The sequence below is a fragment of the Erpetoichthys calabaricus genome, chromosome 11, assembly GCF_900747795.2.
Source record: "Erpetoichthys calabaricus chromosome 11, fErpCal1.3, whole genome shotgun sequence".
In the NCBI taxonomy this organism is placed as follows: Eukaryota; Metazoa; Chordata; class Cladistia; order Polypteriformes; family Polypteridae; genus Erpetoichthys; species Erpetoichthys calabaricus.
In genome coordinates this window covers 73161432-73186183 of record NC_041404.2, presented here as the reverse complement: position 1 = coordinate 73186183, position 24752 = coordinate 73161432, and the positions used below count along the sequence as shown (strand labels likewise).

The window sequence follows — 24752 nt, the reverse complement described above, 5'->3', positions numbered from 1 at the left end:
AACAGAATGTCATTGATGCATTCCTTTAACTTGTTTCAGAAAGAAATATTGATGAACATTAGAAATGGCTATTCTGTGGTAGTCCAAAAGGAAATTAATAAATACATTTTTGAAAATTTTTGTTTTTTATAATTAATATATATTAGTTTAATGTGCTTAATCTGAAAAAGGCATAGTGCCATAGTAGTTAGCGCTGCTGCCATTTAGTTCTACAGTCATAGGTTTATCTCCTATGATATCACCCCAGGCATGCTATTGATGGAATATTTTAAGAAGGAACTAGTACAAGTTTGGCTTTGGGTGAATGTTACTTTGTGACTGCTCTGGCTTAGATAAAAAATAGTTTTGAGCTATCACACAGTGATTCTATGCATGAACTATTTTACCTTTGTAACTGTTTGCTGCCCCTTTTAAGAAATCTTTTGGTTGTTTGATTTGGTTTGTAAGAAATTCTTGGACTATGGGCGAGTTGCAATAAGATGAATTTGGGATTTCATCATAATGAACATCCTTGGTTTGCACTCTTCTCGTTATCTTTAATCTTTGAAATTATTACTTTAAATGATCCACTACACTGTTAATTTCTAATAGCAGCAGATAAAAAAAATATTGTTCTCCAGCATACCCATAGCATTGAAATATTTTGATATTTTGTTACAAAATTCTTCCAAAAATATTTTAAACATCTAAAATTTACTTTACTTTTTATTGCCCTGTATAGTGAGGAAGCACCTGCCTCACCAAGTACAAGAGAAGCCATTCAGGGAATGCTATCCATGGCAAATCTACAGTCTTCATCTTCCTCTGGAGGTGGAGCCTCCTGGTGGGGCAGTGCAATTGATAAGGCAGCTGCTGGAGCCACTGCAGGAACTCCATCCCATACATCAAAAGCCGGCATAATCCAGAGGCCGGGGAAGCGAACAATCAGGCGACCAGCTCGTCATGACAGCGATGCAGGAGATGAGAGCTTAGATGAGCAAGAAACATTAGGAGCCTGCTTCAAGGATTCTGAATACAGTAAGTACCGGGGATGAGTTTTGGTGTGACAAATCAGTTTGGCCTCTTGTGGATTATGATAATGAAAAAACTTAATATATTTATTAAGAGAACATTTAAGACCTCTGTTCTGTTTAAATACAACTTGAAATTATTATTCTGCCTATGTGTAAAAATGTGCTAGTCACTAGGTATGGAGACATAGTTCTTGTCAACACCTGTCTTAGACCTTCAAAATTCTAGGATCAATTCTTATCCATATAATGTGTGTGTTGAGTTTCTGTCCTTGCCAGCATAAGTCGTCCAAGCCAATTGGGTACTGCATGTTAATACATAGTTTTAAATTGACCCTTATTGTGTATATGTACAAGTATGCTATGTTGTAGATCAGGGGTGCCCACACTTTTTCGGCTTGCGAGCTACTTTTAAAATGACCAGGTCGAAATGATCTACCTACATTAAAAATTATACATATATATGTAACAATTCAATAAATTTATGGTCACTACAGTATTTGGATTTAATAATCTTCATGTGGGAAAAGGCTGACTCGCATAAAAAAGTACAGCCGAATAATGCAGTCAAGGAGGTAGCACATTTCCTCATGTTTGGGTACTTTTCCTCTGTGAGTAAGTTCCAAAACTGTCCATGAGCCCCATATTTCAGCTGAATGTCATCCTGTAGTGTCAAAATCTCATCCTCCACTGTAGAGGAGTTTTAGATGAAACGGTGTTGCAATTTTTGATGCGGGTGAATCACCCTCAACATCTTCCCTAAATGGATAGCACTTAAATGTAGCGGTTGGCTCAAGTAAAGCTGAGTCTTGAAACAGTCTATCAAAGTCTGACAGGCAATTTTCAATCTGCTCTGTGTAGTGTATGCTGTCAAGTTGCGCACACGCCTTCCATTGCGTCTCCAGCACTGACGCAAGGTTTTGGATGTTCCCCAAATCAAGGTGCTGCAGCTTTGAGGACAGATGTTGCATTTTTCGTTTGAAAGCATTAACTGAGCTAATCATATTGACCATGGAGTTCTCTTTTCCTTGCAGCTGTAAATTAACCTCATTCAACAAGTTGGTCAGATCGGAAAAAAAATGCCAAGTCTAGCAGCCATTGATTGTTATTAAGTTGCTTGTATTCTTAGGGCTGCACGATTAATCTTTTTTTTCTCATGATAACGATATTTATGACCCACGATCAGTTAATAAATATCGTCGCGATTTTACAGTATAAAGACCAAACTGTTTTTTATGGGCTGAGTTTACGGATTGGACTGCGTCACTATGACGTTACTGCGTCTAGATTGCAAGCGCTTTCTGAAGCAGTAGAAGTCAATAGCAGCAATAACAGTCAGAATAAACATATGATGGCGGAGCAACGTGCAGAAGTGTGATCGTTAGTTCCTAAAAAGGGGTCATACTCAGTTGTCTGGAACTATTTCGATTTCGAGGAATGTGATGTTGATCAGGTACGAGTCTTGTGCAAACTTTGCTCCTGTTCCGTCCAAACGTCCCAAGGTAACACAACAAACTGAAGGCACAAACAGCAACAACAAAAAACTACCAGCCATCCACAACACAGACAACAATATCAGGGACATTGTTCAACGCAATACCATATCTGCCTAGCCAGTACCGCCGCTCCCTATACGCAGAGTACGCAGTCTGCGTAGGGCACCAACTCCCAGGGGGGCACCATCCCAGCTGCTCAAAAAAATCGTTTTTATATATTATAATAATAAATGAATATTAATAATATACATATACAAATAAACAAAAATATAAACGTATATATTGCATTTTACGGTGAACGCAGAGTAGGCTAAGCACACGTGATGACGCGCGCGCCCTCACCTCTGTACCCAAATCTCTGGATTGCTCTGCGCATAGCAGTGACACTCCCTGTAACTGTTGCCTCTGCTGAGCGAAGTTTTTCTAAAATGAAGCTCATCAAAACGTACTTGCACTCATCTATGGCACAAGAGCGCATGAGTGGTCTGGCAATTGTCAGCATCAACTCTGAATTAGCAAAGGCTTTATCATATGAAGAGGTCATTTACGACTTTGCCTCAAGAAAAAGCAGAAGTGTGCCTTTGTAAATTTTGAACTTTGGAAAGCTCCAGCAGATGACAGTGTTGATTTTATTTCAGTTTATTATTGTTTATTTTATTTATTATAAATGTTTTATTTAAAGTGTAATTTTAGTTTGTATTTTTTGCTGTAGAGCTACAATTGTAATTTATAAATGATACAATTTATTTATGTATTTACTTTTATTTGAATAAAGTTCTATTTTGGCCCCTATAGTAGGTGTTTTTTTTATTATTTTATTTTTACTTCCGTAATATGTGGGGGAGGGGGCACAAAAGTAAATTTCTGCTTAGGGCACCCATTTGGCCAGCAGCGGCCCTGTGCCTAGCTCGCAAAGACACCGGGAAATAACAGAGGCGATCACGTACCATATAGTCAAGGATATGTGTCCAATAACCACCGTGAGCAGTGAGGGGTTTAACAAAATGATCGCAACACTTGATAAAAGATATAGCATTCCCTCACGCAACCATTTTTCCAATGTTGCGCTGCCCTCGCTGTATGCGAAATGCCGAAAAGAAATAGAGAAATTCTCAGGCTCAGCTTTGAATATTTTGCTGCCACGACCGACTTATGGTCAAGCAGAACTGCGGAACCGTATTTGAGCTTGACAGTTCATTTTATTGACAGCGAGTTTGAGATGAAAAGCAAGTTTTTGCAAACTTCGTTTTTCCCACAAGACCATACAGCGGAGTTTATTGCAGTGGGCCTCAAAGAAGCGATGTCCTCTTGGGGCTTGGTGGAAGAAAGACTTGTGTGCATCACAACGGACAACGCAGCTAATATGATTAGGGCAGCATCTGTGAATAACTGGCCGAGGCTACACTGCTTTGGTCACAGACTTCATTTACCAAAGGAATAATCGTCATTATTAATCGTGATAAAAATTTTGAGCAAAATAATCGTGATAATCATTTTTTCTGTTATCGTGCAGCCCTATGTATTCTGCATATTTAATGACCAGGAGAAACTCCTTTTTCTCCGGCCAGGGGTCTTGAAATCTCAGCAGGAATTTCTCCCTAGCCATCTGTCTCAATGAAGACCTCTTTTATCATCTCTCCATCTTGGATGGACTTCTTATGCTTAATGATCGAGTGACTCACCCGGAACGATGCTTCGGTGTGTTTGCCTTTGCTTTTGAATTCCGCTGAGTAAAAAATGTCTGCTGTCCGATTAACTGCGATTTTAGTTCCCTCTCCTTTCTCTTTCTCAGATCACTTTTTGGAAGGAAGTCAGTTTCGTAGTTTTTGTAAACAGTTCGAAAGTGCCTTTCCACATTTTCCTTCTTTGGAATAGCAATTATAGATTGACAGATCAGACAAATGCACTTCGATTGTGATATTGTGAGAAAAAAAATCCTCTTCCAATTCCACATCCAGCCCATACCCTCCCCAAACAAATTTTTTTTAAATCCCTTTTTTAGTCAATATAAATTGGAAGGCTAACTAGATCACAGCCAGAGTTTTGCAGTAGCTCGCGCATTTGATCATGCATGTGGGATGACCAGTGTGTTAGAAGAAAAGAGATCTCAGACTGGCCGCCCTGTATGTCAATCAAGTGGCAAATGCCATAGGGAGGATATATGATAGACTAACGTTTAAAAATTTTTTTTTTTTGAATGCAACTCATTCTACCTGCACTACCTTCCCGATCTACTGGTCGATCGCGATCAACGTATTGGGCACCCCTGTTGTAGATTTTCTCCATATTTAGGGATGGTTTTGGTATTACACCCAGCCCCCGAAACCTTGAACTATATTTAGTGGGTTTAATAATAATAGTAACTAAACAATAGTTATCTTAATCCATCTTAAGGATTACTTTTTTCAGTTTTTTCTTCTATGTTCTATTAAATGTACTTTTTTTAAATTAAGTTTTCATTTCTTATCTCCTCTGCTAATTTTAGGTTTATAATTCTGTTTTTGTACATAACAAAATTTTCCTGCCACTGGATAACACTGTAAAATGTATCTTTTTAGTCATAATCAAAAAAATTGTGATTAAAATCCATGTTAGGTGAGTTGAAGGAAAATGCAGAAGTGTTTTTGCAGGCCATTCTCACCACCATTTTGAAGATATTACTTGTGACATTGCAATAAAAATATGGTTTATAATGATGTCTAAAACAGTGCTTGGGCAGTGCTGTACTGAATCTCTATAACAAAGGCAAGTTGTTCTTTTGTCTTTGAAAAAGTAGACTACAGAAATGCTACATATTTGTTTAAAAATATAACATTTAACCTCCCAGTTAATCTTGTTGTTGTTGCAGACTTTTTACTGTGAATAAATCCTATTTATTGATTATAGTACTTTAACAATTTAAAAGTATATTTTTTTACAGTAGTGTTTTTGTTACAGAGATTATGGAAAGAGACAACCAAAAGCCATTAATTTTTTCATTCTTCATTTGGCATCTTTTGTATTCTTTGTTGCTTTGTTCAGAAATGTAAACATTTTCTAGTTTTATTGAGTTTGCTACTTGTCATTATAGTTGCCATTGTTACATTCTTTGAAAAAGAATTTGTTGCATATTAATAGTTGTGGGGCACTTTTTGGTTAATCATGGTTAGACTGAGGAGCTAATAAAGAACTTGGGAACTAATAAATGCAGGACACATGCACAAAGGAAGTTCTGCTTGTGTGTCTATAATTAACTTTTTGTTGTTCTACTTTGTCACTTCTGAAAAACCTTAACAAATCACAGAAGTAGTGGGAGACTGTGAAAACTGCTAGCTTAAACTAAAATTACTAATGCCAGTTATTTAAAGTGTATGCATCTGTCTCCTAGTCTACCCCTCCTTGGAGTCTGATGAGGATGACCTTGCTCTAAAATCGAAAGCGAAAAGGAAGAAGAACTTAGATGATGCACCTTGGAGCCCTAAAGGTATTTTATATTTTATGTAAATGGAATGTAAGACATGTTGATCATAAACTAAGGCAAACTATTCACAACTTTGTCTTCATCATAAAATTTATTGCATAATGCACCAGTTGTTGTAAAAAGGTTTACACATTTACAATTAATATTACCAGAACAAATTACATAAATTTATAGTTCAGCAAAGTGATTGTTGTTATTGCTCCACAGTATATTGTGCACATTTACATCAAGGGCTCCTTAAACTGGGCTCATGAAGCCTTTACCTGCTTTCTATGCATTCGTAACAATATCTACTTGCAAATCAACTTCTTGCCTTCGGTACTTTTTTTTTTTTTTTTTTTTTTTTTGCTGTTCTACTCACACACTTGATGTTTACAAACACATTTCAGTATTTTTTTTTTTTTTTACTTGTTTTTGGCTACAAATTTAGAAAGATGTATACTGTAGTCATTTATATAGCAATTTTTATTCTTCATGTATATCTATTATACATTTTAATTCATGTTCATATTCTGTTTTGTAATGTTGAAAACTAAACACATTTAACCAGTTAATTGTCAGTTGTGTTTTACTCTTAAAATAAGTTTGTTAAAATGACTATTAAAAGAAATGGAAAAATGCTAACCAGGTTCAGGAATGTTAATTAATCATTATGAATGAAACACTCAGATCTTTCATGTTTTACATATTAAAATAGCAAAACTGACATTAATCGATATTTGTGTTTGTATAGTTTGCTAAAGTGTAATGGCAATATACACGTAAACATTTTTTTTTGAGAATGCAAATAAACTAAAGCAGTTGAATATTTTTCTGCAATAGTACTCCACCATGAGTTGTATCTCCATGTAACTTGAAAAGCTACCACTTAAGGTGAAAGCACCAGTAAACAGTAGAGTCCAACAACTTGCAACACAAAGCTTCCAATTATGATTTTAAAAAGTAATAATAATGAGCATTGAACAGTGTAGCTTTACTATTTATGGGGTACCTTGTTTTCTAAACAACCAAACAGTTATTCTGGGTTATGAGCATGTGGCACAATGGTTAGAGCTGATGTCTCACATGTTCAGAGTCCTGAGTTCAAGTCCTGGCTCTGTTTGTGAATGTGCTCTATGATAGACTTGTGCCCAGTCCTGAGTTGGTTCCACCCTTGCAGTTGACTCTGCACTGGAAATAAGTAGGTTCAGAAAATGAATAAATCAGTTACTCCTTATAGCACATGAGGAGAAGACCTATTTAAAATACATTGGATGTCATATGTTACATGTCATCACTTTTTTTGTATTTGTTTTAATAAGCATGTTATGAATCAATCCTCTGGGGATATTTTCGAGCCTATGGGTTGTTTTTATTACTTAATTAAGAAAATAAATCAATTTGTTGATTGAGGTTGAAAATGATAGAATTAAAGGGGTTGTAGTGCCTTGTACTAAATACTGTACTGTCAGGAGACTCTTAACACTGAGTTGATGGGAGTCTTGTGTTACCTAGTCGTACTGCCCATTTGCTCATTAGGCATTCAAAGAATATTTTTGAGCAATTTTAAAAAGTAATTTCTAATATTTGTGTCCTTTACTGATAGCAGGTAAAGGTGATGTCATTCTTAACTAAATTACATGACTTTTGACATTGGTTTCCTTGAATAAATTTTACAATACTGCATGTATTTTTTTGTGACATGTTATAGTACAGGTTGTGTTATTTCTTCCTTTTTTTAATTTATGCTGTGCTTTGTGCAGTCATACTGACAAAGTGTGACAAATAAAGGAAAATTCCAGGTGTTTAACAAGAGCCTAGTTTTGTTGCAAGTCACATGTAAAATCTGAGAAGTCCCCAAATAAAAGCTGAGTAAATAACAAGAAACACATTAACTAACTTTAATGTCTGCATTATAAAAGTGGATAAAATCTGTGAAACAGCATTGCTTTTTTTAGAGTAGTATTAAGAAAGTAATATCCCTTTGTTAGCTGTAGGTGTGACAGTCTGGTTCAGCTCTGTGCTTTCTCTTCCATTTTGGGACCTTCTTGATCCCAACACCGTCGATAGTCATGACTGGGATGAGCTGAACAGATGAGGATAAACACACTAAGCAAGGGCATGGTGAAAAGTGCTTTTATTAAAAAATTCAAACCAAAACAAGTGTCCAAAAAGTGCAGTGCTCAAAAATTCAATAAATAAATAAATAAATCCATAAAACGTCAATGACTGTGGAGGTTAAAATTGTTCCTCTCACAGCTGCTAATCCTTTGGCTCCTCCCTGTGAGAGCAGAGTCTTGAGCATAATGGTCATTCCTGCTACTTGCCTTTCAGCCCCTTCTTGAGCACTGGTCACACACACTCCTCCCTTGGGGCTCCATACCCGTCTACCTACTTCCTTTTTTCTCACTGGCTGTCTTGTCTCTCCCGCTCCTGCCTCTCCTTTTCTTTATCATTCACTCTCTCTTGTTCTTTTCTTTTTCCTTTTCTGATCTTGTGCTGGTTGCAGGTGCGTTCACCTGATTGCCACCCTGGGCTGATAATGAGATAATCAGACCGTCCACATGTGCCAGCAAAGCAATGCACCGTCGGCCGACCACCTCATACCAACCAAGAGATGAGTCGTCTTCTCCACAGATCGCTCACACCTGCTCCACTCCCCACCACGTTCATTGTTTATTTATTAAAAATGGCCTGTTTTTCTGAGCCGTGGACCCGCTATACCACAATAGATTACAAAGTTTACTTTCATTAAGATTTACCATTTAATGTAATGCACATTTTTAGTTCTGTGCAGTTTTGTTCATAGAATGTTTTCTAATTTGTGTCATAATGTAATATGAAAAACTACCTTTGAAACCACGTTTATCCCCCCAAATCTAACACTTTTTTCTTTTCAGCTCGTGTTACTCCAACACTCCCCAAACAGGACCGCCCAATCCGAGAGGGAACAAGAGTTGCTTCCATTGAAACAGGTCTGGCAGCAGCGGCAGCAAAGTTGGCACAACAGGTAAAGTACTCCTGAACATCATTAAGGTCTTGGGCTTAGATAGGTGGCATGTAGCTCCCAAGAGACAAGGACCCAAAGTTATCACTGGCGTAGTGAACAACTGCAGATGAATTGAAGTTTGAGGGGAGCTCTCCATTCAGATATCAGTTGTCACAGCACACTTGTATTTTTGTATGTTGATATGGGCTCTTCCACAACTGCTCTAATTAGCATCTGTGCCCTCTCACTCACATCTTGTGATATCATTGAAGGATGTGGTGTTATTGTAATGACCTCAGATCTTCTACTTTTGGCTATTGTGTCAAACAGAATCTTAGTAAATTCATTAAATATTCCAAATATATGTGTGATATGATCCAGTATCCTGACAAATAATATCCACACATTTTTGGTTGATTTGATTGTTGGTCACCTATGAATGTCAGCTTACTTTCTCCTTTGACAGCAGTGCCCGAGTGAAGCCTTAAACTAGAGATACCATTCTTACAGCTATATCTTTTAATATATTTGATAAAAGACATTTTTTTAAAATATAAATCATTCAATTTTAATTCTCAGATGACAACCAGTACAGTATAGAATGTAGAAATCCTAAAGTAAATATAAAGCCACTCACAATAACAGGAAATGTTTTTTTTTCCTTGTCATTACATTTTAGTATTGTTAAATTCTTCTTGTTCATGTTTTATGTATGTGTATGTAGATGTATCATTAGCAAACATACCTGCTAAGAACAGAAATACTTCTAAGAAAAGATGCTTTTACCATTCTTTTTTCATCTTGGATTAGACTTGCTTGAATAATAAAAGAAAATAATGAACTTTTTTTTCTGCCAATACTCATCCACTCCATCTCCTCTCCCAACCCACAGGAGCAGCAGAAGACCCCTAAGAGGAAATATGTCAAAAAGCGTACTGCTCTGAAAGAGACTGCTGCTCCAGTTCCAGCTGTGGTCCCTTACGCCCAGTGTGATCTACTTGACAGTGGTAGTACAGAAGGACAGGACACTAATATGGATATGCTATCAGAGTCTAGAATGGATCTGTATACAGGCAGCCTGGTTGACCATGAATACACTGCAGGGCCTAGTGCTTTTGGTCTGGGGAGTCAAAGAGGGACCACTCCAATGGCACCAGGGGTGTTTCTGAACCAGAGAAGGATGTCCACATCACCTCAAAATAGTGGGGCAGCTCTTTCAACTTCATCTACCCCAGGACAAGGTAAGAAAACAGGAAGACTCTTAAGCTTTCTGAAATTTTAGATGTCTATTTTTTGTAATTTTTTTTTTTTGAGTTCAGCACTTCCATATTACGTAAGTATTTATGAAGCAGACATTACATGTTTATAGACTCTCTACAAGATAAGACTACATATACTACTAACACAATGTTAGGAACAGGTTGCATACTTAATTTTTAATTGGTAAGAGTTAAATCCATGAGTAGTTTAATGTGAATTTAAACTTTTAATTAAATAAAGCACAAGTTCACATACCTATAGTACCCTAAGTTCTTGTCAATAAGCCGCGGCTTATCTAAGGAAAAAAGTTGTGAAAATGAAAAAATAGAATATCGGCTTATACATAAGTCCGGCTTATACATCCATCGCGGGGGTTGCGTTCCAGAGCCACCCGCGAAATAAGAATATCCGCGAAGTAGAAACCATATGTTTATATGGTTATTTTTATATTGTCATGCTTGGGTCACAGATTTGCGCAGAAACACAGGAGGTTGTAGAGAGACAGGAACGTTATTCAAACACTGCAAACAAACATTTGTCTCTTTTTCAAAAGTTTAAACTGTGCTCCATGACAAGACAGAGATGACAGTTCTGTCTCACAATTAAAAGAATGCAAACATATCTTCCTTTTCAAAGGAGTGCAAAGCAAGCAGTCAAAAAAAAAATCAATAGGGTTTTTTGGCTTTTAAGTATGCGAAGCACCGCCGGTACAAAGCTGTTGAAGGCGGCAGCTCACACCCCCTCTGTCAGGAGCAGGAAGAGAGAGGAAGAGAGAGAGAGAGAGAGAGAGAGAAAGTAAGCTGGATAGCTTCTCAGCCATCTGACAATAGCGTCCCTTGTATGAAATCAACTGGGCAAACCAACTGAGGAAGCATGTACCAGAAATTAAAAGACCCATTGTCCGCAGAAATCCGCGATATATATTTAAATATGCTTACATATAAAATCACAATTTAAATGACCGCTACGCGCTCGTGTTGACTCGGCGACGCCCAGAGCAGAAAGAACGCGCTCCGGCCGCTCCAACCGCGCCATGCGGGGAGTGAGAGAGACGGCAATATCTCACACTCTCTCCCCCCTTAAAGAAATTAAATGGGCGCGAGTGAGACCACTGACCTCCCTCCCTTCTATTAGTTATAGGTTATAGTACGTTCGGCTTATCCATGAGTCCGGCTTATCTATGATACGATTTTATTTTAAAAATTCGTATGATTTTTGGTCTCCGGCTAATACATGAGTCCGGCTTATAGACAAGAACTTAGGGTAAATGCTTTGTTCATTCCCTTGATGTCATAGTAGATAATGTGCCCAAGCAGTTTTTAGGTAAATGTTATCGGCCATTTGCATTTCAAACAGGGCTATATACATGGCATGGTTGTTTTTTTTGAGTAGTTATAAATAATAATAACATTTATTTGTATAGCACATTTTCATACAAAAAAGTAGCTCAAAGTGCTATTATGATCTAACATGCCTTAGACAGAGGGTGTGTTATGTCCTCTCATTTTCCTTGAGAAATAAACTAAACAATTTTCATGATGCTTTAATCTTTTTTAATTATATATTTAAGTTGTTAGTAATTTAATTTTTTTAAAAGATGTTAATTTTTAGCTAGAGCTTATTTTCTTCACTTTATTTATTTACACAGGGATGATTACTTAGCCGCTGTTGCTCAGAATGGGGTGCTCATAGCACTACACTGGTGTTGTGACATTTTCACTCTCCATTATATTTTGCCCCCTCTTAAAACTATTGCCTGTTGTGATGGACTTTTCATCTCTATCTCACTTTTATCCAAGATATGTTTAAGAATTAAAAGATAATATTGTTAAGGTTTACTGTTAGTCTTTATTTCTGTCTGCTTTATTGGTCAAGACTAAGTGTAACCCTGCATGATATTAATCTTAAAGTGGCTGTTTGTTGTCACAAATCTAAACACACTAGGGGGCTTCACTCGCCAACCCCTGGTGTTGGGTAACACGAAATACATTGATGTATGTATGAGATATATTGGAGTGTAAAGGTGTAGATGACGAACAAAGGAAGTAAAGAACCCATAGCATAGCACATTAGAAAGATTTATTGGAATATTTCTTTATACACAACATTTGTAGTAAAGATGGTGTGTTGTCCTTGAATGAGTTTTCCTTGGTATGGAGTATCTACAACTTGAACTTTAATGTCAGATGAACGCCGAACTCTTGAGAAGGCTACATAAAGTTGTCCATGTTCAAGTACAGGCTCAGAGAGGTATATGCCAACTCTGTCCATGGTTTGTCCTTGGGATTTGTTGATTGTCATGGCAAATGCAGGTTTAATGGGAAATTGGCGTCATTTAAGTGTAAAAGGTAATTCAAGGTCAGAACTTGGAAGGTCAACTGTAGGAATCAAAACAGTATTGTTAGAATGTGATCCTGTAAGTACTTTTGTAGACTTAGCTAATGGGTGACTGTTTATGACTTCAGCGACGTTTCTCATTATCAGCTCTGTGTATTGCTTGTTTTCAGGAAGGGTCATTCGTTGATAGATTGCGACATCTGGATCTAACACATAGATTTGTGCATAGTTGCGTTTGTGATATGGTTCAGGGTGCACTGTTCCAATCCGATGTAATACTTGTCCACATACGCGAAAGCAGTATGGGCCATTGCCAGCTGGTGGCCTGATATTTACCCCAGTAGATGCAAAAGCAAATGAACTATTGTAGGATCCAATGCAGTCTATAAAGTTTTTACTTTCAGGTACATTGTTAGTTAGAAGCTTCCGTAGATATTCAGGAAATTCATCTAAAGGTGGCAGTCTAACCTGACCCTTTTGACAACAACATGTAAACTCATTAGTTGTAGTGCCAGTTGTTTCGTCAGGGAAGTTAAGTGAATGACAATGACAGCAAATGATATTCATTAATCCTAATGAATGTTCATTAATAGTGGACTCATTACAGAATGCGTTGTCAGCTAATTGGCGGAATTGTTTAGCGGCTGTTTGTCGTTCCTTTCTTTGCCGTTTATGTATTGCCTCTGCTGTTTGAGAGTCGCGTTGTAGGCGCCTGTGTTCATTAATTGTATTCAGGCGGGCTCGTTTCTGTATGTCTGTCAGTTGAGATGCTTCGTTTTGGAGCCGTGACTCCTTTGGTTGCGTTGTTTGAGAAGTGCGTTGTAGGCGCCTGCAGCGCCCACGTTTAATGATTTTATCCATGCGGGCTCGTTTTTGTAGCTCCGTTAGTTGAGCTGGGTCGTTTTGGAGCCGTGACCGTGACTCCATTAGTTATCCGTTGTCTACCGTTAGTAATATGGATAATTGCACTTACTGTTAATACGGAGCGTTTTCTGTGGTTGTATTGTTAATAATGCATCACTGTAATGTGATTCACATATGCTATATGGTTTGGACGTGTGAGGATGCCGTACGTTTAATACGGAGAGTTCGTTTATTCTTATTACCCGGACCATAGTGTGTAGTGTGGACGTTTAGTTCAGAAGCGCGTTGTAGGCGCCTTCGCCTTTCGTACTTTCTCGCACCTTCCGTACTATCTTTGTGGACCTTAACGGACCCCGTAGTGTCTTCCGTTTGACTCTGGGGTGCAGTGCAGAATCCTCTTTTCTGTGTGGCGTTAGTTGAGCTCTTTCGTTTTTGAGCCGTGACTGCTTCGTTCGCGGTGGATCACACTTCACTTAAGGTTTATGAGACGCGCGCTGTAGGCGCCTGCGCACTATGTCTCCTGCGTCCATCGCCATGTACCTGGGTCCGTGCCTTCCGGTTTACCATTCTCGGTTAGTAATATGGATTCTATTTGCAAGCAACTTGGTTAAACTGTAAATGTCTGTTAATCGTATCTTGCTTATTCATGTAGTGTTCTGAGTCAGGCAAGTTGCTAATAATAATCTGTTCATCAAAGAAACAGACTAAACAGAAAAGGCCAGAGGGTATAAATCAGTTTAGTTTAACTCTTTTAGGGTGGATGTCGACTTTTGTCAACAGGAGGGGTTGAAGGCGAATGTCGACAAAAGTCGACATCCAGGGATAGGGGGGTGACAATCAGCTGTTAATGGCGACAAATCTCACTGTCACGTCACAGGCATTCCCTCTGTGCTTGGAGGAATGCTAGACTCGTTGACTCGGCAACTAAACATTGCGTGTGCGTGAGTTGCGAAATGTAAACAATGGCAAGATGGCATCGACATGTGAAAAGGGAGCGAAGCAAGTGCAGAAAAGAAAACACTTGGCAGACGATGTTTTGCGCATTATCGCGGAGTTGGACTCTTGATTTTTCAGAATCGGATTTTATTGGCAGTGATCAGGAGATCGAGCAAGAGAGTGAGAAGCAGGCATCAGCTGATCAGACACCAGCCGATGCCGTGCCAGCGGATCTGCTGCCAGTTGAGTGCCTTCGCGTAGCCGATGCATCTACGGCAAGGTTCGCATGGGATAAATACACAGACATTGATCCGTTGAGAGCCGATCTGGCTACCGGAGTTTACAAGATGGCATGGCTTGCTGTTGGAAACGACAGATCGCCAGCTGCTGTACTTCAGGCTGCTTTCTCCTGATGCTGCTTTTCAGCTACTGTCAGACGAGACAAACAGGTAGGCAGAGATTTTTTTTGAATCGCGGGCTGCGTTTGCATCGCATTCTCGTTTTTCAAAGTGGAAACCCACAACGAAAGACGAGATGAAGCGCGTTGTGGTATTACAAATAGAGATGGGACAGAACTGGTGATATAACTTCAGGGAGCATTGGTCCAAACGTGTTTTGTCCCCTGGTGGCTTAGGTACGTGCTGCTGCAAAGTTTTATTCACTTCTGTAATAAACAGAAGCAAATCCCATGGGGTGAGCCAGGCTATAATGCCATACATAAAGTTCATAAAGTTTCAGAAGATGAAAAGAGGTGACAATACGGTTTTCATGCAGGCAGAAAACTTGGTGGCAGTGGCATGGCACGATGGCAAATGGGTGACTTGTCTCTCTACAGTACACACTAACAATATATGTGAGAAAGTGCAGCAACAGACAATTGAAAAATAGGCACCAAAGCAACACATATGGTAAGGAGTGCAATGTGGCAATGACTGAAATTGGCTGCTTTGAGCGAGATCAGACTTTGCTGTGTAAAATGTATGCGATATGTATGTGAAATCATAGAGTATGTAGGCTCATACAACATGCAAGACAGTAACATTTGTCAAAAGTAAATATTTTTTGTTGATTTGATATGTTAAACAATTGCTTTGTGTTCTTTTTTAAAAAATGTTAGTTTTTGGAAAAATATTCAGCCCTGGGAGAAAAGAAACAAAAAAAAAATTAGCCCTAAAAGAGTTAAGGAATGTGTGACAAGCCCTCAACCAGAGCCAGTAATGGCAAGAAAAGCTATCAGAGCTATATCTCAGATCCAAACCCATCTGTAGTTTGGGACCATAGCAGTTAGTAGTGAGCAAGCACACACCCAAGTTGTAAAAATTTTAAAACAATTTTATTTGCAATGAACCAATTTGAGACAGCAATTAGTTGAATTTTCTGTTTCAGCTACATTGTTGAACTGTGTAACCAGTAATCCCAATAATCTAACCAAAACATATCCAAGCATAATGGTTGAAAACAACCATTTGCATAAAACAATATCACTTGATATAAATGTAAACAAATATAGGAAAAATCTTACTGAAATATTAAATCCCAAATATAAACCTGTATATTTACATTAAACAATGCTATATCAATAAAAGAATTCACATTTTTACATCAACACCTTTAACTTCCTCTCCTGTTAAAAAATGAGAAATCACAGATATGACACTTCAACACACCCAAAAGGCCAATAAAATAAGATCAGTACATGGTATCCAATCAGGGAATCCTCAACCTACAAATAAAACTAATTAAAAGTCACCCAATAAGGAAACCGTCATCTCTGCCCTTTCTTTTTACTTAAGTTAAGCAACACACCCAGCTCAACACAGGACAAATTAATTTAAGGTAATACTCTCAGCTCTCCTAAAACCCACAGTGGATCAGGCCTACAAACTCCATTTAACCCCTAAACCATATGGTGGTTTGGTTAAGCCCTTAAATCTACCAACTCCACAACAAGCTGACAGATTCTCAGTCAGGCCTCAAGAGCAGCCTCTCATTTAAAATGCAAGTAAGTTTCACATCAGACCTTTAGTAATCCAGAGTCACTTTTATTTTTTTAAAGTTACATGCAACTATAAAAACTATAAGTATATTAAATTAAATTAAGCTTAAGCAAAGAGAGTGACATTCTTTGTCAGTGTATACACATAAGGACTATTAGGAATCACAAACAACAGCAGGCATTTTTCATGCAGTTTTTGACCACAAACCTTTATTATGTATAAATTAAACCTGTTGGCACCCAATAGCTCTCATTTTGAAAATTGTTACATTTTTGTTTTTTATTGATTTTCTTAAATCAGCGAAAGCTTATTCAAAGTGTATTAACCATAAGACAAAATCTTTTCTTGGTGATTTTTTCTTTTAAAAAATATATCGCCTCAATTGAAGCAACAAGTAATTCATATGTTATTTGATGTTTTCATGCTCTTTAAATAGTAGCCATATGTGAGGAGGGTTTCCTCCACATATTTAAAAATAATAGCATTTGATTTGTTTCTTTAGGCAAACGTCCAAAAAAGGGTTTGGCAACTGCAAAGCAACGACTGGGAAAAATTCTGAAGATTCACCGCAATGGGAAGCTTCTGCTCTGAGAGCTTGTGATGCTGCACTGCCAGCTCCTCAGTCCTGACCGATGCTCCAGGCTTGGAGATAGACTGAGCCTATATGGTTGACATGATGAGATGCAGCATCAGTACTCCCTATGGCCGTCCTTGCGCAGTGTGATACATTTCTTTTCATACACAGTGGATTAAAACAGGCAAATTGATTGAAGCATATTTTCATTTATTTTTGCGGACTGGCTTTTTGTTGCGATTTCTTTGTCTATAAAATATGAAAGCAAGAAAATAGACTTATAGGATGATTTAATTTAAATGATTGAAGAAACTGCCAGATATGTCTTGGTGTCTTTCAGGCTGTCTTCTTGAAGATGACAGTTTTGTTAGGTGATGATAATCTTTGTTTTTAGGAAGGTTATAAAAATGCTTAAATGTAAAGCTTTCAAAGAGCTCACTTGCCTGCTTTTTGTGAGCCTCATAAGACCTTGGAGAGGTCTTTTGATTCATAGCATGTTGCTTTTACAGTTAAAAATTAAAAAAAAAATGACAGGCTTTTCAGGTCCAGCTTAAAAAAATAATTTGGTTGTGAACTGTTTATTTGCTCTCAGCAGGAGCAGGTTTCCCTTTGTTTCTTTATACTTCAAACATCCACTGATAGAGTGGGGAATTTAAACAAAATTTTCTATTTTGCAGAAATTTAAATTTAATTGAATGGCAGTAATGGCAGCCTTTCTCCTGATCCTTTTTACTTAACCATTTTGAGAGGTGGGTTACAGTGACTTGGCCTTAGTTTATTCTGCTTCAGTGGCAGCATAAAGCTGCCTTTGCCTTGGAGTTGCTTGCGTGGTCCATTCCTGGTCCTTTATTTATAAAGGAGTCCCATTGGCAAAACCAAAAACCAAACTGACCTTGAGAATGAGCGATACAGTGTGGTTCCACTCCAGCATACCTTTGCTGTTGCCTGTGTCTCATCTTCTATCTTGTGTAAAAACATTTGTTAACAGCTTGTACAGTTTCTTTTTTTATATAGTCTTCTGAATATAATCTCAGGCAATAATGGACTGAGTCACTAACGTGGAGTGGGGATGAAGGAATAGGAGGGCAGGCACTGCAGCACAGCAGATACCATTCTTCCCAAAGTCTGCTTATTTGTGACTCAACCACTCCTACCCCAGTCAGTAACTTTTACTCTAAAAAGCAATATTTTAACAAGATATTATACAAGCTACTGCACACAACATAGCATGACTTACAAAAAATTAACTTTCTACCATTTGCATTGTGCCAGTGCAAACAACAATGTTTAACAAGGGGCACGTAAAAGTACCGAAGGACTAGCTGGTTATGTGTTTGCTGGAATTCATCTCGGCTTTTCTACATGCAGGTAGGCATAGAAGTGAAACAAGCACTTAGGATAGTGTGCTGTTTTGAACATCTGGCAGATAGCTGTTCAGGATCCCATGAGGCATCACTTTAATTTGTGGAAGGTAGTATATCCCATCAGCAATAGCAAAACGCTGATTCACTGTACTTTATAACACAGCAGACCAATTCTGGAGAATATTGCGAATTGCTCAGTGCACTTACTAGCAAGAGCCATCAAGCTGCCTGCATGCCCCAGCAGCAATGCCGTGTTGAATGCCTGCCTTCCTGTTACTACGTTTTTGTGGAATGGCATTTGAAGGGGGTGGGGTGGGGGGGGGGATATAGGCTAACATTTTTTTTAAATTTTGTGTTAAATCTTCATAGCTGAAAAAATTGTGGAAGATTTTTTTTATTAGTTACCTATTTTTTAAAAAAAACAAGAAAATTGAAAAACAATTGTTAAAATATTTTAGCTGAACTATTTGTTACCATTGTTGTATTTTTTATGCTGAGATGTTTATTTTGCAGCCTTGCCCAGTATGCTCCATGCTTGGGGTGTGTGTTTGTGTGTTTTTGTTTCAGTTTGGTTTTGTTTTGTTTTTTTTGTTTTTTTGTTTTGTTTGTTTTTTTTTTTGTCCTTCATAAATTATTAATGAAAGGAGAAAAAGACCCCATTTTGTGATTCTTGTTGGGTCAAAGCCCCTGGTGTTTTGCCAGGAATGTCATTACAAATAGCTCTGCTTCCAAATTGGTGGAAATGGAATTTGAATTTCAGATAAAGGGGTACGGCTCCTCATTTTTGAGGCTGCAATCCAGTATCCATGTTCTTTGTTGTACATGTTCAGTCTGGCTGTCCCTTTTTGTACTAGTGATTTCAGACACTTTTGTTCACTTTAGAAATGATTGTGTTAAATGAGTTTATATTTCACTCTGTTAAAACAATGTAGCCATTTAATAAACACAACTATCTAATAGAAAGGGACTTCTGTTGTTCATATTGTTTTGTGCTATTTGCTTTAAAACAAGTGACAGAAAAATAGGTGGTTAAATTATTATATTCTGGTAAATTGAATAAGTATATCTGCATATTACAAAGTTGTCTGATTTTTGAATCCACTTCTTTAGAACTTAAATTAAGCGCAGACAACTTTGAAAATCTGATGGTGCCAATAAAATGAATAATGTCAAACTCCAAGTAAGGCAGATACCCGTCTGCAGCTCGTCTAGCGCTGGACCCAACTGAGACGGCCCATTCAGAGTGGGAGTCGCTAATTGGAGCAAACAGAGACCCGCTGGTGTTAGCTGATGCTAGAAGCACAAGTGGCAAGGTAAATTCCAGGAATTTTGAAAGATATTTGTGCTAAACTCTTAACCTGTTCTTCGTTTTTGAGGTTGCACCAGAGAGGAGGAAATAGTGATACCTACAGAAATTAATTTCCAGCCATAAGGAGTGGTATGAAAATGAAGACTAATAAAATGACTGGAAGCAGTGATAGAATTATGATATTTTTGGAATAAGAGCAATATGACTAAATGTGAAGGCTGGAGATGAATATATTAGCAGTTCTTTTGCAAGAAAAGGTTTGTAAACCCTTTGGAATTCCCAGGATTTCTGAAGGAAATCTTCAGCTAAGTCACAATTGTAGACTCTCCTTAAACCAATAACACGCAAACAACTGTGATGTTTATTCAAAATATTTTACTTTGTTCAAACATTCAAAGGCCAGGCTAGAAAACATACAGTGGTATGCAAAAGTTTGGGCACCCTTGCTTAAAATGTCTGTTACTGTGAACAGTTACAGTAACTGATCACCAAAAGGCATAAAGTTAAAGGTGACACATTTCTTTTCAGCATTTTATGCAGCATTAGTGTATTGTTTTTGTATTGTATAATTGTACAGTGAAAAAAGGAAAGGGGCACCATTCAAAAGTTTGGTCACCCCCGGATATTTGAGGTCTCTAATAAATTATACCATGGTCTCGGACCTAAATCAGCTCATTAGGGCTATGGCTTGTTCACAGTCATTGTTAGGAAACCCCAGGTGGTGCAAATTGTAAAGCTGAATAAATTCTCTGACTCCTCAAACCTTCTCTTGACAATCATCAGATGTGGGCTCCTCTAAGCAGCTGCCTAGCACTCTGAAAAATAAAATAATTGATGTTCATGAAACAGGCAAAGGCTACGAGCATATAGCAAGGGGTTTTCAGGGAGCTGTTTCCTCAGTAAGAAATGGCAGTTAACAGGTACCGGAAAGGTCAAGTTGAGGTATGGAAGACCAAGAAAACTTCCTGAAAGAACTGCTCAGTGGATTTCTAGGAAGACCAATAAAACCCCTGGTTTGACTGCAAAAGACCTTCGGGAAGACTTTGCAGACTCTGGAGTGGTGGTGCACTGTCCTACTGTGGACTGATGAGGTCAAAGTAGAACTTTCTGGCCACAATGTGCAAAGATGTTTGGAGAAAAAAGGGTGCTGAATTCCAGGAAGAGAACAGTCTCTCCAGCTATTAAGCATGGGGATTGTGTTATGGCCAGTGGCACAGGGATCATGTCATTGGTAGAGGGACGAATGGATTAAAACAAATAGCAGCAAATTGTTGAAGCAGACATCACCCATCCGTAAAAACTTTGAAGTTAAAAAGAGGATAATGATCTGAAACACGCCTCAAAATCCACCATGGATACTTCAAGAGGCGCAAGCTGATGGTTTTGCCATGACACTAGCAATCCTCTGACCTAAACATCATTGAAAATCTGTGGTTAGATCTCAAATGAGAAGTGCATACTAGATGGCCCAAGAATCTTGGAGAATTAGAAGCCTTTTGCAAAGAGGAACAGGAGAAAATACCCCAAATAAGAATTGAAAGACTCATGGCTAGCAACAAAAAGCATTTACATGCTGTCATACTTGCCAAAGTGGATGTAACTAAATACTGACCATGTTGGGCACCCAAATGTTTGCTTTAGGCTCTTTTTTTTTTTTTTTTTTTTTGGTATTTTGTACCTATGAATAATGGAAATAAAAATGCAATCTTGCTTAAAATATTAGAGAAATGTGTCATCCTTAACTTTTTATGCCTTTTGGTGATCAGTTCATATTCTGCTCACTTAACTATTCACGGTAACAGACATTTTATGTAAGGGTGCCAAAACTTTTACATGCCAATGTATGTGATACCCTTTGCATTTAGTAACTGGTGGAGCCTCTTGTAGCAATGACGACCTTTATCACACATTTCCTTTTAGTGCGAACCACGTGTGCACAGCAACCAAGAAAATTCCTCCTTAGTGACTGAGTTCATTGACAGCTTGCTTCAGGCCATGCCACAGCATCTCCAATGGGCCAAGGTCTCTGAACTCTGAATTTTCTTTGATTCTTTTGTTGATTTTGTCCCATGTTGAGGTCACTGTGTTGTTGAAAACCTTTTATTAGGCTTTAGTTAATGAACCTCAACCCATGCATTCTTTTGTAAAAGTTCTTAATACAAGTTTAAATTTGTATCCCTCTTATGATAACAAGCAACCCCAGATTGGAATGCTTCTTCCAGAACATTTCACATTTGGAATTGGGCATCAGGTTTTATTTTTGGTATGCAGTGTTGTTTTTTTTTTCCCTTCCTCCAAACATTGGTTTGAATGCATGTGCCGTATTCTTCGAGTTAATGACTGATCTCTGCACACAACATTGTTCCAGAAAGTTTTTTTTTTCCACATGACCTTGAATGGTGTCAGTCTTCTCAAGAAGAAAGTCTAGTTGTTTGCAAGTTATTAGTTTAAACATTATGTGTCTGTCTGTTATTGTGACACTGCTGAAGATCAGACCTGATTGTCTGGAGTAATTAATGCAGTCATCCAAACAATTCAAATGAGTTCACAGTTTTTTTCTGTTAACTGTACATATTTGAGAGAAGACTGAAAAAGGTTTTCTGGATCTACACAACACAGTTGCATCAGCAAAAAACATGCACCATGTGGATTGTTCATTTATCTCATGGTGGAGACTACTCTAACTGGTTATTTCCCCTTTTTCAGACCCTAGAGATGGTGGTGCGCAAAAATCCCAGTAGATCAGCAGTTTCTGAAATACTCAGACCAGCCCAACTGGCACCAACAAGTATGCCATTTTCAAAGTCACTTAAATCGCCTTTCCTCCCCATATATGATGCTTGGTTTGAACTTCAGCAGGTTGTTTTGACAATGTCTACATGCCTAAATGCATTGAGCTGCTACCATATGATTAAATATTTGCGATACTTGCGATTTGCAAGCAGTTGAACAGGTGTACCTAATAAAGTGGCAGGTGCGTGTGTGTTGATATGTAAAAGATTTTTTTTTTTTATTAAATACATATGCACAAACACTCTAAAGTAACAAGTAAACAATTTGTAACTATGGATGTACAATGCTATGTTGTTCTCGTCCAATCCTTTACATTCAATCAATTTCTGTTTTACCACTAGGCAGAGAAACTTTACATTTCATTTTGTACAACAGATTGGAGTTTTTGTGTTGGAGTTCACACATCTTTTCCTGCCTTATACTTCAGTTGCCCTTAATTATTTATAAATTTATGTTGCTTTTTCTTGAATTTCTTGTCTGTAGTAAACTTAAGTACATTCATACATATTCATACAGGCTTCTTGTAGTGCTGAGTTATGTAAATGTATGTCCCAAAATTTAGTAACTTCCAAGTATGATGATAAAACGTTAACAGCTTTTTGATCAATGTCATATTTTTCTATATTAAAAGTAACTATTTTTAGATTTTCTTTTTATCTAATGAACATTAGATATTTTAGTTCACAAAAGGTATCTAGTCCAATATTTTGTCTGTAATCAGACCATTTAATAGTATTCATTGGTGGCGATACAGACGGCACAAGTATTTACTTCAAAAACTTAAAAGTCACTAGTTTCTGTTGTGAATGGCATGTACAACAATGACCAGAGGCAGAGTCCTTATACAAACTACCAGGCTCACGTCCACAGGGTCGCCCCATTCTACATTATGCTGTTCTCTCTACCAGGTTAGCACCTTTCATTTTCTTTAAAAGCGAGCAGTTATCTTGCTGACAGTAGGCGTCAGTCCTCCCTTCAGAAGTTGTCATCACAACTCCCAATAATACAACTCACCAGCCCTTTTCAGGACCACATTTGAATTGCAAGGGTTGTACCCAAGCTTCTTATTGATTTTAAAAATCTGCCACCAACTGGGGTCTTTGGTTGTGTCTGGGCTTTTTCAGTACCATCCATCCATCTCTGCTGTGCCCAGTTATTACTTTGTTTGGATATTTCCTATATTACGTAGGCCCACAAAGCCATAATATTAACTGTTTGTCCTGCATGCCCACCAACAGCAGCTAGTTTAAACTGTATGTCTATCTATACTAATGGATTCAGACATTTTGTCCTGAGTGTCCCATTTCCCAAAACACTTACTACATACCATCCCTTAAGTTTACTATTATTCTTCTCAAATAACTCAAATCTCTGTATTTGTTAAAGCCCTGCAATTTTCAATCTCGCTATTAAAGTCAATAACCAATAATGTTTAAATTTGACTGACTTTATCTGGTAATGTTGTAAGTGCTAATGTGATCATTACTAATGTAGTACTAAATTGTGATAACTACTGTACATGAGGTGGATAGTGGGCACCGTATAAAGTACATGAAAACATTAATTCTTAAAGTTAACTGTTGTCCTCTCTCACCAAGTATCAATGGATTTATACAAGTCTGTAAAATATTTTTTCTTACAGATTGCTTTTACGCTCGGTGTTCACTATATATTTGCTAATCACGTTTTCTAAACTACTGTATATACTTGCAAGTCGGGTCTTGAAACCTGAAAAATCAATCATCAAATCAGACCCCGACTTAAATGCCCGTTCAAAGATATGACACTTTATTTATTTATTTTATTTATTTATTTTTTACATCTTCTTGCTTTCTCCAATCTCGCACCAGTTTTTCAGACACATCGAACTTTGTTGTGGCAGCGCAGTTACCAATTTCTTTCACCACTTCAACCACTTTTAATTTAAAACCAGCTTCATATTTTCTTCTGATCGAACGCTCTATCATAGATAAGGGATTGTGACATGCTCCCATCCCACTTCTGGGAGCTCTTGAACCCGACACCATTGGTAATGTCACCAATGAGCTGGACAGTCAGGCACAACAAAGCAAGGGGATGGTGCGCAAAGTGCTTTTATTAAAATCAGCAAAATCAAAAGTGTTCAAATAAATAGTGCAGCCAGTCAAGTAAATAATCCAATAAAAGCTGGGGAAAAACGTGGAGGTTAAAAATCCAATAAATAAATCCGTTTAAAACACGAGGTTAAAACTCTGGCTGGAAGCTGTCCTTTTTAACACAAAGCCCGGTGCTGCCTTCTACTGGTGACTCCCCTGCTTCTCCCATCCAGGCTATGCACCAGGGGAGACCACCCTACCTGCAGCTGACCTTCTTCACTTGACTGGTGTAGAAGCTTTTTGGTCCCT

The 24752-nt window shown here is 37.9% G+C and overlaps 1 protein-coding gene across 1 annotated transcript in view; it reads left to right on the top strand.

Annotated features, from left to right (window-relative positions):
- phf8 (PHD finger protein 8) overlaps positions 1–19229 on the top strand; it is a 75945-nt gene extending 56716 nt beyond the window's left edge. The window contains exons 17-21 of the mRNA XM_028813349.2: positions 722–1017; positions 5874–5969; positions 8846–8955; positions 9827–10175; positions 16831–19229. Of these exons, the coding sequence (XP_028669182.1) occupies positions 722–1017; positions 5874–5969; positions 8846–8955; positions 9827–10175; positions 16831–16919 (940 nt within the window). The 3' untranslated portion in view covers positions 16920–19229. The remainder of the gene's footprint in view (positions 1–721; positions 1018–5873; positions 5970–8845; positions 8956–9826; positions 10176–16830) is intronic.
- The last annotated feature ends 5523 nt before the right edge of the window (positions 19230–24752 follow it).